Raw genomic sequence first — 13,170 nt, 5'->3', positions numbered from 1 at the left:
CGGGGAGCGGCGCCACGGCGGCGCCCAACGCGCATGCGCGCTCGCTTCCGCCAGGCTCTGCTCGGAGGGAGCTCGGCGCGCATGCGCGGAGCCCTGCCCTCCCCCCATCTCCCCAAATCGCCCCCCAGACCCTCCCGCATCTCCTCAAATCATCCCCAAAACCTCTCCATATGCCCCCAAACGCCCCCAAATCCCCCCATATCTCCCCAAATCACCTCAAAACCTCTCCATGTCACCCCACCCCCCCCACATCCTTCCAAAATACCACTTATATCTCCCATATTCCCCAAAACACCCCCAAATCTTCCCCCATCCTCCACAAACCACCCCCCATATCCCATCAAATCCTCCCAGATCACCCCCAAAACCTCCCCATATGCCCCCCAAACCCCTCCATATCCCACCAAAATCCCCCATATCCTTCCAAAATACCCCTTATATCCCCCATATCCCCCCATAAACCCCTAAATCTCCCCCCCATATCCCACCAAATCACCCCAAACCCCTTCCCCCCACCCCATCCCTCCATCCCCCCAGCGCCCCCCTGCTGCCCCTCACCCTGCAACGCTCCCAGGGCGCTGCCCCCCAGCAGCCCTAACACAAGACACCCCACTCCATTGCCAGCACCTCCTTTATTCCCCCAGGGCTGGGGGGGCAGCACCAGGCCCCCCACCACTCCCAGGGCCGGCGGTGTTGCCCCGGGTGCCGTGCCCATGTCCCTGCGGCGGGTCGGAGGGCTCCAGCACCACAGGCAGGGGAGGGACCGCCCCCAGGCAGGGTGCAGGGGGATCCCCGAGGGTGCCAGCTGGGGAGTCCCCATCCTCCAGGCGGAAGATGACAGGGGTGTGCCCGAGGACGGGGTTCGTCTCCTGCAGCCCCGTGATCCACTTGCCCAGCGTGTGCCGGTCACCTGCCCCCGCCATGCACAGCGCGAAGACAGGGCCCTCCTCCACTGCAGGGGACAGGTCAGGGGGACAGGGAAGACACGGGGATCCCCCCCTGCCCCTGCCCCCCAGCCTTACCCTCGTCCACATCGAATTCATCATCATCCCAGGGGCCACGGTCCAGGTCCAGGTCGAGGTACAGGGGGTAGTACAGGCTGCGCTCGGGGTCTGGGGGCTCCTCCTGGTGGAGGCAGAGGCAGGGTGTCCCCTCCTACCCGCCCTGGGCCAGGGCTCCCCTCCTGTCTTTGGCCAGGGAGGCCCCTCCCTGCTCACCTGTCCTGAGCCCTGGGGGTCCCATCCCATCCCCTTCTGGGCCACGAGAGCCCCCTCCCACCCATCCTGGACCTGGGCCATGGGGGTCCCAGCCCTTCCTGTCCTGGGTCAGGGGAACCTCTCTGTAACCATGTCCCACCCCCTCCAGTGCCCTGGGGGCTTTCTCCCCTTCCACCTCATCCCAAGCAATGGCAGGTTTCGTCCAGTCCCCTCCCATCCCCTCCGGAGCCCCGCGGTCCGTCAGGCTCACCCGCAGGTGGGGGGGCAGGGGGTCCCCCCGCAGCACGTAGTAGCACAGGCGGGTGCTGCGCAGCCAGAGGGGGAACGGCCCCTCCACGAAGACGGGCCGTGCCGGGCCATGCCGGGCCAGCAGCTCCTGCTGCTCCGGGCTCTGGGCGCCTGCAGGAGGGGAGCTGGGGACCCCATGCCAGCACTGGGGACCCCAACCCCGCCCCCCACAAGGGCCCCCAACACTGGGGACCCCATACCCAACACCACAAGGCTCTCTCTACACGAGGCTCCCCAAATGCCTGGGTCCCTTCCACATGCCAGGGTCCCCAACCCCACACACTGTGTCCCCCCATATACCAGTGTTCCCCCCCCCGCCCCTCCAAGATGCCCACATGCCTCCCGTGACACCCAGGTCCCTCTGGGTCCCCCTGTGCTCACCAACGATGTAGGGCTGGACGGAGCCCTTGTCGACCCCCTCGTCCGGCACTGCCTGCTGCAGGAAGGAGACAGTCGTCAACCGCTCCCTCTTAACAACCCAGGGACATCGGGGCCTCACTTGGGCACTGTGTCCCCAAGAGGGGCCCTTCTGTCCACCTGGCCATGGTGACAGAGAGGCCCCCCCCTGCATCCACATCCTCACCTCTCCCACCTCAGCTCCTCACCCCTGTGTCCCACCCAGCTGATGGTGAGGCGGGGTCCCTGTCCCCCCATCCCCATCCCATTCCACCTGAGTGACACTGGTCCCCCACCCCCTGTCTGCCCATCCCCATGTCCCCCTGTGTCCCCCAACATCCCCATCCCCACATCCCTTGTCCTCACGGTCCCCTGGCGTGTCCCCCATCCCCCACATCTGTCCCCGTGTCCCACCTGGTAGACAGTGATACGAGCATCAGGGTCATTGGCGATTCGGCGCAGGCCCAGGCGGGCAGCAGCCAGGGCGGAGGGGGGCAGGAGGCGGGGCAGGGGGTGGGGGTCCACGTGGCGCATCCGCGGCAGCCAGTAGAGCAGCCGCTGGCACTTGCGCACGGGGCGGCTTTTGGGCCCGAAGATCCCCAGGAGAAGAAACCGTGTCTCTGCGTCCGGCACCACGCCTGCACGGGGACCCAGGCGTCCAGGTGAGTGTGGGGACCAGACCCCCGCCCCCCAAGGGGTCAGGCACCCACTCCCCATCGGACCCAGAGATCCGGGCCCCTCCCCAGGGGGTTGGCACCCCCTCCCCTCTCGCACCCACCGTATCGCTCCATCTGCTCCAGGATCTGGAGGCCGCACTCCTGCTGCCGGGGAAAGGGGGCCAGCATACGCTGGAGGGGCCCGCGGGGCACCCAGGGTCCCCGCGGCAGCAGGCGCAGCAGGCGGTGGTAGGCCTCTCGCTGCCGCGCCACCCCCAGCGCCGGCATCGCCGCCAGCGCCGCCTCCACCAGCTCCAGCCGCCCCACGCGCCGCCCCGGCACCTGCTCCAGCGCCGCCAGCGCCGCCGCGAAGGCCTCAGGGCCCCGGTCCGCGCCCTGCGCCCCGCGGGGGATGCCGGGCCGGGCCGGGGCCCCCGAGGCGTCCCCCGAGGCGCCCCCCGAAGCGTCCCCCGAGGCGTCCCCCCAGGCCTGCCCTGCCGGGTCCCCCGCTGCGCGGCTGCTGCGCTGGCACATGCTCCGACCGACCTGGGAGGGGAAAGGGGTCAAGGCTGGGGGGGGCCGGTGGGGGTGTGTGGGCTTCCCGTGCTGTCGCCCGGCCGAGGCACCTCCCGTGTGCCCCCGCTTCCCACCGTGTCCCCCGGCCCCTCGGGCTGTCCCGGCCCCCATCCCCACACCCCCCCGTGTTCCCCCCCGTCTCTTGCTGCCGCCTCCCGAGCCCCCCCCCACGCACCTGCGGGGCTCCCCAGCCCCCGCAGAGCCCCCGGGGCAGCGCGAGAGCCCAGCGCAGCCTCATGGCGCCTCGGGGTCGGCGCGGGGAGGTCAAAGGTCACGGCTGGACACCGGCGACCCCGCGCGGGGCCAAGCCGCTGGGCGCCGCCATGTCCCGCCGACCCCGCGGGGAGCGCTTCCGGGTCACGAGCTGGGGCCGCCCGCAGAGTGGGTCCCGCTGGCCCGGGGGCGGGGCCAGGGCCGTGATTGGCGGCGCGGGGGGCGGAGCTCCGAGGGGTTCCCCTTGACGTCAGAGCGGGTCAGAGCCGAGGCCACACGGTGATGTCAGCGCCGGGGACTCGCGGTGACGTCACACGGCGCACGGTGACGTCAGAGCTGCAGCGGCTGCTATAAATGGAAACGGCCGCTCCGATCTGGGGGGCGGGGGGCGGCCCCGGGACCCCCGGATCGTCCCCGACCGCCCCCTCCGAGCCCGCGGGACGGGGACCCGCACAGCGCCGGGCCGGGCGGCGGGGTGGGCCCGGTGCCCGCGTCCCCCGAGTCCCCCGAGTCCCGGGGCGGGGGGGCGGGGGGGCGCATTCCCCGCCCGTGACGAACTGTCCCTCCCCCCGGGGCCGGCGGAGTCCGATCCGCTGACGGCACCGGGAGGACCCAGGCGGCCGGACCGCCCCGCCCCCCCGCTCCCCCGGGACTGGGGGGACCCGGCGGGGGGGGGGGACGGGAGCGGGGAGGGACGGAGGGAGCGGGACGGGGAACCGGGGGGACACGGGGGGGGGATGGGAGGAGGGGCAGGGGCAGGGGGATGGGAGCGGGGTGGAGGGAAGAGGGGGGCTGAGGGGCGGGGGTGGGACGACCCGGGGCTCCCCCGCCCCCCCCGGGATCCCCCCGCTAAATGTGGAAAAAATGACGACACCACCCGCCCCGCGGTGACACCGGCGCAGCGGCCGGTGCCCATTGGCTGGCGGCGGCCCCGGCCCGGGGGGGCTCCGCGCCCTCCGCCGACTTTTAAAAGTGGCGGCGGCGCCGGGTCGGGACCGGGACGAGCGACCCGGGAGGAACCGAACCGACCCGACCCGCCGGGACCGAGCCGAGCCGGGACAGACCCGGACCGGGGCGAACCGACCCGACCCGACCCGCCGGGACCCTCCCGCACCGCCCCCATGTCCAACGCGCACTTCAACCGCGGGCCGGCCTACGGGCTCTCGGCCGAGGTGAAGAATAAGGTGGGCGGCGCCGAACGACCCGAACCGGGCAGAACCGACCCCGCCCGGGCGGGGGAGCGGGACCCGGCCAGAGCGGACCGGGAACTGAGGGGGGGGCAGCACCCGGCCATAACGGACCGGGAACTGAGGGGGGGCAGCACCCGGCCATAGCGGACCGGGAACTGAGGGGGGGGCAGCACCCGGCCATAACGGACCGGGAACTGAGGGGGGGGCAGCACCCGGCCATAGCGGACCGGGAACTGAGGGGGGGGCAGCACCCGGCCATAACGGACCGGGAACTGAGGGGGGGGCAGCACCCGGCCATAACGGACCGGGAACTGAGGGGGGGGCAGCACCCGGCCATAGCGGACCGGGAACTGAGGGGGGGCCGGACCCGTCCGGAGCGGGCGGGGGGCGGGGGCAGGACCTGGCGCTGTCCCTGGTGCTGCCCCGGGCGGGGGAGCCGGGACGCCCGGGTCCCCTCTGCGGGGGGGAGGTGACGGGCGCCCGGGTCCCCGCCGTGTACGGGGGGGCGGCGGCAACCGGACGCTTGTGTCCCCCCCCAGGCAGTGCCTCAGTTTCCCCCTTCAGACGCCCCGCGGGAGGCGGGGGCCGGGGGGGGCGCCCCGTCTCTCCGGCCGTCACCGCCCGCGGGGAGCGCCGCAGGAAGGGTTAACCCGGGGGGCCCCGGGTGGCCCGGGGGGGCCTCGCCGCCCCCGGCCCCGCCGCGAGCCCTTATAAGGCGTCGGAGCGCGGCGGGCGGGCGGCCGCGGCCCGGGGCTATATATGGGCAAAGGTTCGGCGGGCCCGGACGGCTCGGTCCTCCGGGGGGGCCGGGGCGGGGCAGGTGGGAGGCCGGGACGCCTGGAGCCCCCCCCGCCTCCCACCCCCCCCTCCCGGCACCGGGGGGGCCCCAGGCGTCTGGCGCTGTTCGGTCCTCACCGTGATGTGGGTCCAGAGCGGGGGCTGGGCTCGTGTGTCACCCCCGGCCTGACCCCCCCTGCACCCCCCGCGTCTCCCTGCCCTCTGCTCAGCCCCCCAGCCCCTCCAGTGTCCTTCCCCACCTGACAGTGTTCTCCTGGCGGTGCCCCCCCGTGTCACCCGTGTCCCCCTGACCGTGTCCCCCATCACAGCTGGCGCAGAAGTACGACCCGCAGCGGGAGCGGGAGCTGCGCGCCTGGATCGAGGGGACCACCGGCCGCCGCATCGGGGACAGCTTCATGGACGGCCTCAAGGACGGCGTCATCCTCTGCGAGTATGGCCCTGCCCGCCAAGCGGAGCCCTGACCCTGACCCTGACCCCCGCCCTGGCCCTCCTTTGGGAGCGCGGCCCACCGCCGACCCCGGCTCGACTCTGGGTCATCCTCCGGGAACGCAGCCCCATCGTGACCCCAGACCTTAAACTTGACCCCATCCCTCCCCCCTCTCTGACCTCTCCTGGGCTGACCCTGAGCAGTGGGGGTTGACCCTTGCTCTGACCCTGACCCCGGCCCCCCCCCAGGCTCATCAACAAGCTGCAGCCCGGCTCCGTGCAGAAGGTGAACGAACCCGTCCAGAACTGGCACAAGGTGAGCAGCCCCCAAACGGGGAGAGTGAGGCCTGGGGGGGCCGCGGGGCGCTGGGGGGTCTGCAGTGGGTCAGGGTCCCAGGCCAGGGAGCCGGGCTCCGAGCTGACCTGTGCACAGCTGGAGAACATCGGGAACTTCCTGCGGGCCATCACGCGCTATGGGGTGAAGCCCCACGACATCTTCGAGGCCAACGACCTCTTCGAGAACACCAACCACACGCAGGTCCAGTCCACCCTCATCGCCCTCGCCAGCCAGGTAACCCTGCTGCGGCGGGTTTGGGGGTCCCCATGTCCCCTTGGAGGACACCAACCACAGGCAGGCGCAGCTCAGCCTCATCGCCCTCACCAGCCAAGTGACCTTGGTGGGGTGGGACAGGGTCCCTGGGAGTTGCTGGGGGGCCCTGGGGGTTCCCTACATCCCCTGGGAGGGCACCAACCACACACGGGTCCAGTCCTCACCCACTGCCCTTGTCTGGGGGGTGACGGGGCCAAACGGGGCAGAGCTGGGGCTTGGGGAAGCCCTGGGTGGGTGTCTGGGGTCTCAGGGAGCCCAAGGGTGATGGGGCCCGGGGGAGTTTTGGGGCAGTCCCAGGGGAACTGGGGAATTAAACGTGGGTCTGGTGACTCTGTCGGGACGAGGGCCTGTGCGCACCCTGAGCCCCAGGATCTCACGCAGGCCAAGACGAAGGGGAACAACGTGGGTTTGGGGGTGAAGTACGCGGAGAAGCAGCAGCGGCGCTTCCACCCCGAGAAGCTGCGTGAGGGCAGGAACATCATCGGCCTCCAGGTGCCACGGGGACGCAAGGGGCAGGCACAAGGACATGGGGGAGCACAGGGGGAATCTGAGGGGTGCCAAGTGGTCCCTGGGGGGCGTCTTGAGGACACAGGCTTTCGCTGGGGTGGAGGATGGGGAGGTCCCAGTGTCTTGGGGCCAGTTGGTGCAGTTGGGGACACCGCCCCTGCCCCGTCCATGACCCCCCTCTCCCCTGTCCCCAGATGGGCACCAACAAGTTCGCCAGCCAGCAGGGCATGACGGCGTACGGGACGCGGCGGCACCTCTACGATCCGAAGCTGGGGACAGACCAGCCCCTGGACCAGGCCACCATCAGCCTCCAGATGGGCACCAACAAGGGCGCCAGCCAGGTGGGGACGGGGGGGGAAGTGCTGTCCCCTGGGCACTAAGGGCAGGGAGGGGGGCAGGGGCACTGCCAGCCATGTAGGGACCCTGCAGTGTTGGGCCACCCAGGTATGGGGACACAGGGGCACTGATGTCTCCAGGGGACCCCGGCATCCTGTGTCAGCCAGGACATGGCACTGGAGGGGGAGGAGGGGATGGGGGGCATCCCCAGGCCCCCCAACATCGTGAGATGTGGTCCCCTGAGTAGGCTGAGGGACACCTGGGGAGGATGAAGGACACCCCCTGGAGAGGACAGGGACACACACACACACACCCCAGACCCTTGGTGGAGGCTGAGGGACCCTCCAGGGACAACAGGGGACACACCCCCCACCCCTAAGTCCTGATGGGGAAGCTGGGGACCTCGGGAAGGCCGAGGCCACCACCCCCAGCGCTGTCCCTGCCCAGGCCGGGATGACGGCACCGGGAACAAAGCGACAGATCTTCGAGCCGGCGCTGGGCATGGAGCACTGCGACACGCTGACCATCGGCCTGCAGATGGGCAGCAACAAGGGCGCCTCGCAGCAGGGCATGACGGTGTACGGGCTGCCGCGGCAGGTCTACGACCCCAAGTACTGCGGCGGCCCCGAGCTGCTGGGCGAGGACGGCCTCGACGGCCTCTACAACTCCCAGTAGCCGCTGGCCCGCGGCTGCTTGCACCGCATCGCCCCGCCCCGCGCGGGGCTGCACCGCACCGGCCTCACCGCGCCCCTGGCCCCCTGGGGCCGGCCTGGCCACGGGGCTCGGCCCGGGAGAAGGGGGGGCGGGCTCGGCCAGGGGCCTGGCCCCGCTGCCACCCCCCGCCCCCCATGTGAAGCCACTGAGGCACAATAAAAACCACACGCAAACCTGCCGCCTCCTCAGGCACCAGCACGGGGGCCGATGAGGCACAACGGCGAGACAGGGGACAGCAAGGCACGGGGTGATAAGGTGGGGGACTACAGGGGACAGCGAGGCACAGGGCTGGGGGGACATGAGGTTAGGAGGGACAGAATGAGGTGTGGGGCAACAAGGCCTTGGAGCTGGGACAGGGATGGGGGACACTGAGGCACACAGAGGGACAGCAGGACAGCAAAGGGGATCAGGGACAGAGGGACACAGATCAGGCACAGGGGGAGGACGAGGGAACACAGTGGCACAGAGGGGATATTCCGGCAGCTGGACAGCCTGGGGGTGCCATAAGGGGGACAGAGGTGACCCTGGACACCCAGGCTCCCCGCACTGAGGCAGCACCAAGCCTGGGGTCAGCCCCCCCAGCCCCTGAAACACCTGGCCTAGTCCCTCCTACCCACACGGGCTCCTGTGACAAGAAAGCCAGCCCTAATGAGGTCCCTGGTGGGTAACGGGGTGCCCGGGATCAGGAGATGGTGGCCAAAGGTTCTAATTTGTCCCAGTAGAGCTCTGAAACGAGAGGAGATTCGTCAGTGCCACTGAGCCTCGTCAGTGCCTTGGCATTGCATGGTCCCCGTGGGCCCGGCTGTCCCCACAGACCACACGGCGCCATCCCCATGTGTCCCCGCACCCCTTGCTGTGGCACCAGCAGTGACAAGGACACGGAGCCCCAGCCCAGCCCCACAAGGACATTTATTCAAGGGTGACTCTGCCAAAACGCGTTGCCCACACCCCAGGTCCCTGTCCCCGTGTCCCTGCAGACCCGCTCCCGCAGTCCCTGCAGCTCATGGGCCAGCAGCAACTCAGCGCCTGGGACGGGGACAAGTCCCAGCAGGGCTGGGTGAGCCCCCTCCCCCAAACCTGCCCCAAGAGCAGGGGTCCCGTCCCTGGGCAGGGGGGGGGGGGGGGGGGCGGACAGGTCCTGGGTGCCTGTGTGAGCCAGAGCCCCCGTGCCTGGGGACAGAAAGGTAGAAAATGTAAAGAAAAGACCCCAAAGGGGCAGCAGGGATGGGACCTTCCCCCGTGGGTCTGGGGGCAGGGGTGTGACCACCCCCAGGGGTCTGGGGTTGTGCTGCGGGCAGGAGCTGCCCCAGCTGCTACTGGTTGGCAGCTTCGCAGGCGTCGATCCAGTCGCTGTAGACGTCCACCGGCTCCGACAGGTCTCGGGGGGACGTTAAGGCACTAACGGGTAGCAGGAAAAGGGGGGCAGGGGGAGCAGGGGGATGGGGGGGGTGTCTGGGGGGGCAGTCCCAGTAAGGATACAGGTGATGGGCGTCTGGAACTCCTCCAGGCAGACGGTGCAGGAGATCACCCCCGTGTTGCGGGCACGGTCCCTGGGGGCAGCAGGGGACAAGCTGGTAGGGGCGGCCCCTTCTCCCCCGGGCCGCTCCCCGCCCCCCACCCCAAGCCGTGCTCCCTCCCGGGCCATGCCCCCCACCGCCCCGGGCCGTGCTCAGTCCCACCCGGGGCCGTTACCCCCCCCCCAAGGGCCGTGCTCCCCCCGCTCCGGGCCGTTACCCCCCCCACAAGGGCCGTGCTCCCCCCGCTCCGGGCCGCGGCCCCCCCGCTCACATCTTGACGTCACAGGACTTCTCGTGGTTGCAGAACGGGCACGTGAACTGCGTCTCCAGCGTCCCCGTCACCTTCTTCTTGGGCGGCGGCTTCCGCTTGGACTTACGGCGGCCCATGGCTGCGGCAACCGCCACGGACCCGGTCACAGGCCGGCGGCCCGGGCGGACGCGGCCCCTCCCGGGACCCGGCGTCCAGGAGCCCCCGCGGGCGCAGCCCCGACCCGCAACTGGCCCCGACGGGAACGAGCTCGGCCCCCCCCCCCCACCTGCCGCCCCGTCCCGCTCCGCTCCCGCCGCGTCTCCCCCAGCGACCGGCGCTTCCGCCGCCGCGACCCGGAAGCGGCTCCGGCCCCGCCCCCTCCCGGCGCCCATTGGACGGCGGCCACGCTCCTCCCGCGAATCGGCAGCGGGGGCCGGGCCCGGGCCGCCGTTGCCGTCACGTGACCCGAGGGTGGCCCCGCCCCCCGCGGTCGGAGGCGGCACGCGGCGTTTCGGGGCGATCGATCGCAGCGGCGTTTCGGGGCGAAGCCCTTTATTGGGGGGAGGGGCACTGGGGAGCAGCGCGGCCGTGTCCTCCCACACGGCCTTGGGGGTCCCCGGGGTCAGGGGTCACCGGGGTCCTGCCCGCTGTCCCTCTGGTCACGAGTCCGGGGGGGTCCCGCCCCCCCCCGGGGTCCCGCAGCACCGGGGGGGGGTGGCAGTGGGGGCCGGGTCCTGCTGGCTGCCCCCGCACGGTCCCACCCGGCCTGGGGACACCAGGCGTCCGTGATGGGGGGGTGTCCCCCCACGCCAGCGGGGGCCCCCACGCGTCCTCCGCTGTCAGGGACCCCGGGGTCCTCCAGGGCCCCGGCGCCGCGGGGGTCAGAGGTCACGGGGGGGCAGGGCCACGCGGTAGAGGACCCGGCCGGTGGCCTCCAGGAAGGTGACGGTGGCCGCGTGGGCATCCAGGCGCAGGTGGGCGAAGCCGCCGGGGGAAGCGGGAGCCCCAAAGAAGAAGCGGAGGGAGCCGGGGGGCACAGCCCCCCCGTGCTGCTGGGACTCCTCCACGAAGTTGCCGGCACCGCTCACCACGTAGCCCACCCCCCCCTCCTCCAGGAACTGGGGGGCAGAGATGGGGGGTCAGGGGTCTGGACCCCCGGGTCCCCACCCAGACACCTGGGTCCCTGCCCACCCCCGTGCTCCAGGCGTTGGGGCGGGGGGCAGGGGGGTGTCAAGAGGACAGCGATGCCTTGGGGGCAGAGAGGGGTCCCTGGGGGGGTCTAGGGGGTCCCCTCGATGCCAGGGTCCCACTGGGGGCTCCCCCAGAGGCCGGGGTCCTCGGGCTCACCTGCAGGTTGTGGTCGTGGCCGCAGAGGAAGGCGGTGACGCGGTGACGCCGCAGCAGCGGCCGCAGCAGCTGCACCAGGCAGGCGGTGGGGCCGTGCTCGGCCACCGACCACACCGGGTAGTGCCCGGCCACCAGCACGTAGCGGTCGTGGCGCGCAGCGGCCAGGCGTCCCCGCAGCCAGGCCAGCTGCGCTGCTGCTGCTCCCGCGTCCTGGGGGCCCCTGGGGGCACCCCCCGCCCCGAAGTCATCCCCACCGCCGCAGAGCAGCACCGTGTCCAGCACCAGCAGCCGGGCCGTGGCGTTGGTGCCCGGCAGGGAGAGGCGCAGGCTGTAGTAGTAGTGCGGGAAGTGCCTGCGGGACACGGGGACTTGGGGACACTGTGGGGGGACTTGGGGACAGTCTGGGGTCACCCCAGTGCCAGGAGTGGGCTGTAGTAGTAGTGTGGAAAAGTGCCTGTGGGACACAGGGACTTGGGGAAGCCTGGGCACACCCTGTGGGGACTTGGGGACAGCCTGGGGACACCCCAGGGACAGCCCAGCACCAGGCACAGGCTGTAGTAGTCCTGCAGAAAGTGTCTGTGAGACCAAGGGGGCTTGGGGACACGTGGGGACACCCTGGGGACCCAGAGGACAGCAGCTGCACAGGGGTCGGGCGGGTGGGGGGTCCCTACCATCGGGGGGAGTGGCGGCTGTACGCCAGCTGCGCAGTGACGTTCCCAGCGTGGTCGTGGTTCCCAGCCAGCACGAACCAGGGCAGGTCCCGCAGCCCCGGGGCTGTGAACACCCGCTCGAAGGTCTCCTGGGGGGACACGGGGGACACGGACAGAGACATGGGGACACGTGGCGACAGGGGATGCTGAGCACCGTGTGCCCAGCCAGGCCCCCCATACCCCCCCTGGAGACATGCGGGGTCCCCGCAGAGAGGTACCGGGGTCACCCCTGAGATTTTGGTGCCCCCCCAAATCTCCACGCAGATTTTGGGATCCCCTCACGGCAGCCCCAACCCCCCAAAATGCCCCCCTGCCCCCCCTCGCATTTCGGGGTGCCCCCACCCCAGAGCTGTGGGGCCATACCTGGAAGCGGGGGTCCCACTCGTCCCGCACCCCCTTGTAGTAGAAGTTGTCCCCGAGGGCGAGGACAAAGTCGGCACCGAGGTCAGTGGCCGCACGTCCCATGGCCGCCGCCGTGGCCACCTCGCGGGGGGTGGCGAAAGGGGGGTCGGGGACCCCCCCCCAGTCACCCACCGCCAGGAACTGCACCGCCCCCTCAGGGCCCCCCCCGGCCACCACCGTCACCGTCACGGTCATCCACAGCAGCGCCAGCATCTGCAGATGGTGCCCGTGGGACCCAGGTGTCTTGGGGGGGTCCCAGGGGCCCCGGTCCCCACCCATGGGACCCAGGTGTCTTGGGGGGGTCCCAGGGGGGCCCTGATCCCCACCCATGGGACCCGGCTGTACAGGGGGCGTCCCCGGCACCACCCTCTGGCCCCCCCACGGCAGAATGGGGACCCAGGTGTCCAGCGCACCCCAGGTCCCCCCCCGGGTTTCAAAGGGCACCCAGGGGTCCGGGCCGCCCTCCCCGCCGCGGCAGGACCCCGCGGGGCCAGGGGCCACTCACCCTCGCGTGTCCCCTCGCGTGTCCCCTCGCGTGTCCCCTCCGGTGCTTTATGGGCCCAAAAGGGGAAGTGGGGTCGCGCCACCCGCTGCCCCCCCGCCTCGCTGTCACCTGACGCCTCGCGGTGACACGGGGCCGCCGCGGGGGGGGCCGGGCCGCGGGGCACTGGGAGCACTGGGGACACTTAGGGGCCCGAGGGGGATCAGCCCCGGCCTCCGCCGGAAATCCCCGAAACGCCCCAAATCCCTTCAGGCCGCGGCCGCCTCACGGTTAACGCAGGACCCCGGCGGCCGGGGGTGCTCCCCCCGCCTCCCCCCCCCCCCGGGGACCCAGATGTCCGAGGGTCCCCCCCCCGGGACCCAGGCGGCCGGGAGCGACCCCCCCGCCGCGTTTTCCAACGAGGCCACGTGCAGTGGTGGAAGGGGGGGGCAGGCGGGCGCCGCGTCCCTGACGGGGGTGGGGGGCGCTCACCCCAACCTCTGGCCTTCGGCCCCGGGGGCACCCAGGGGTCCGGA

The 13,170-nt window shown here is 71.7% G+C and overlaps 4 protein-coding genes across 6 annotated transcripts; 1 reads left to right on the top strand and 3 right to left on the bottom strand.

Annotated features, from left to right (window-relative positions):
- Positions 1-622: 622 nt before the first annotated feature.
- Positions 623-3,499, bottom strand: ECSIT (ECSIT signaling integrator). Of its 2 annotated transcripts, none has more exons than XM_074929881.1 (7): positions 3,309-3,499; positions 2,680-3,103; positions 2,316-2,539; positions 1,887-1,941; positions 1,468-1,616; positions 1,023-1,125; positions 623-952 (listed from the first exon to the last, which is right to left on the bottom strand). In XM_074929881.1, the coding sequence occupies exons 1-7, from the start codon at positions 3,369-3,371 to the stop codon at positions 633-635; spliced, it is 1,338 nt and encodes a 445-aa protein (XP_074785982.1). In that variant the 5' UTR covers positions 3,372-3,499; the 3' UTR covers positions 623-632. The 2 variants fall into 2 exon arrangements, with proteins under 2 accessions (XP_074785982.1, XP_074785983.1); XM_074929882.1 differs by having other exon boundaries at positions 1,887-1,938.
- A 649-nt stretch (positions 3,500-4,148) lies between these two features.
- Positions 4,149-8,100, top strand: CNN1 (calponin 1). The gene is made up of 7 exons (XM_074929892.1): positions 4,149-4,530; positions 5,643-5,764; positions 6,010-6,076; positions 6,194-6,331; positions 6,752-6,862; positions 7,072-7,218; positions 7,661-8,100. The coding sequence occupies exons 1-7, from the start codon at positions 4,468-4,470 to the stop codon at positions 7,886-7,888; spliced, it is 876 nt and encodes a 291-aa protein (XP_074785993.1). The 5' UTR covers positions 4,149-4,467; the 3' UTR covers positions 7,889-8,100.
- A 718-nt stretch (positions 8,101-8,818) lies between these two features.
- ELOF1 (elongation factor 1) lies at positions 8,819-10,001 on the bottom strand. Its single transcript, XM_074929895.1, has 3 exons — positions 9,716-10,001; positions 9,407-9,477; positions 8,819-9,305 (listed from the first exon to the last, which is right to left on the bottom strand). Exons 1-3 carry the CDS (start codon positions 9,829-9,831, stop codon positions 9,241-9,243), a joined length of 252 nt encoding a protein of 83 aa, XP_074785996.1. The 5' UTR covers positions 9,832-10,001; the 3' UTR covers positions 8,819-9,240.
- A 259-nt stretch (positions 10,002-10,260) lies between these two features.
- ACP5 (acid phosphatase 5, tartrate resistant) lies at positions 10,261-12,783 on the bottom strand. Of its 2 annotated transcripts, XM_074929890.1 has the most exons (5): positions 12,659-12,783; positions 12,115-12,366; positions 11,713-11,840; positions 11,042-11,393; positions 10,261-10,812 (listed from the first exon to the last, which is right to left on the bottom strand). In XM_074929890.1, the coding sequence occupies exons 2-5, from the start codon at positions 12,364-12,366 to the stop codon at positions 10,576-10,578; spliced, it is 969 nt and encodes a 322-aa protein (XP_074785991.1). In that variant the 5' UTR covers positions 12,659-12,783; the 3' UTR covers positions 10,261-10,575. The 2 variants fall into 2 exon arrangements, with proteins under 2 accessions (XP_074785991.1, XP_074785990.1); XM_074929889.1 differs by lacking the exon at positions 12,659-12,783 and having other exon boundaries at positions 12,115-12,576.
- Positions 12,784-13,170: the final 387 nt, after the last annotated feature.

The sequence above is a fragment of the Athene noctua genome, chromosome 31 (genome assembly GCF_965140245.1).
Source record: "Athene noctua chromosome 31, bAthNoc1.hap1.1, whole genome shotgun sequence".
NCBI classification, from domain to species: domain Eukaryota; kingdom Metazoa; phylum Chordata; class Aves; order Strigiformes; family Strigidae; genus Athene; species Athene noctua.
This window is presented reverse-complemented; position numbering and strand designations above follow the sequence as displayed.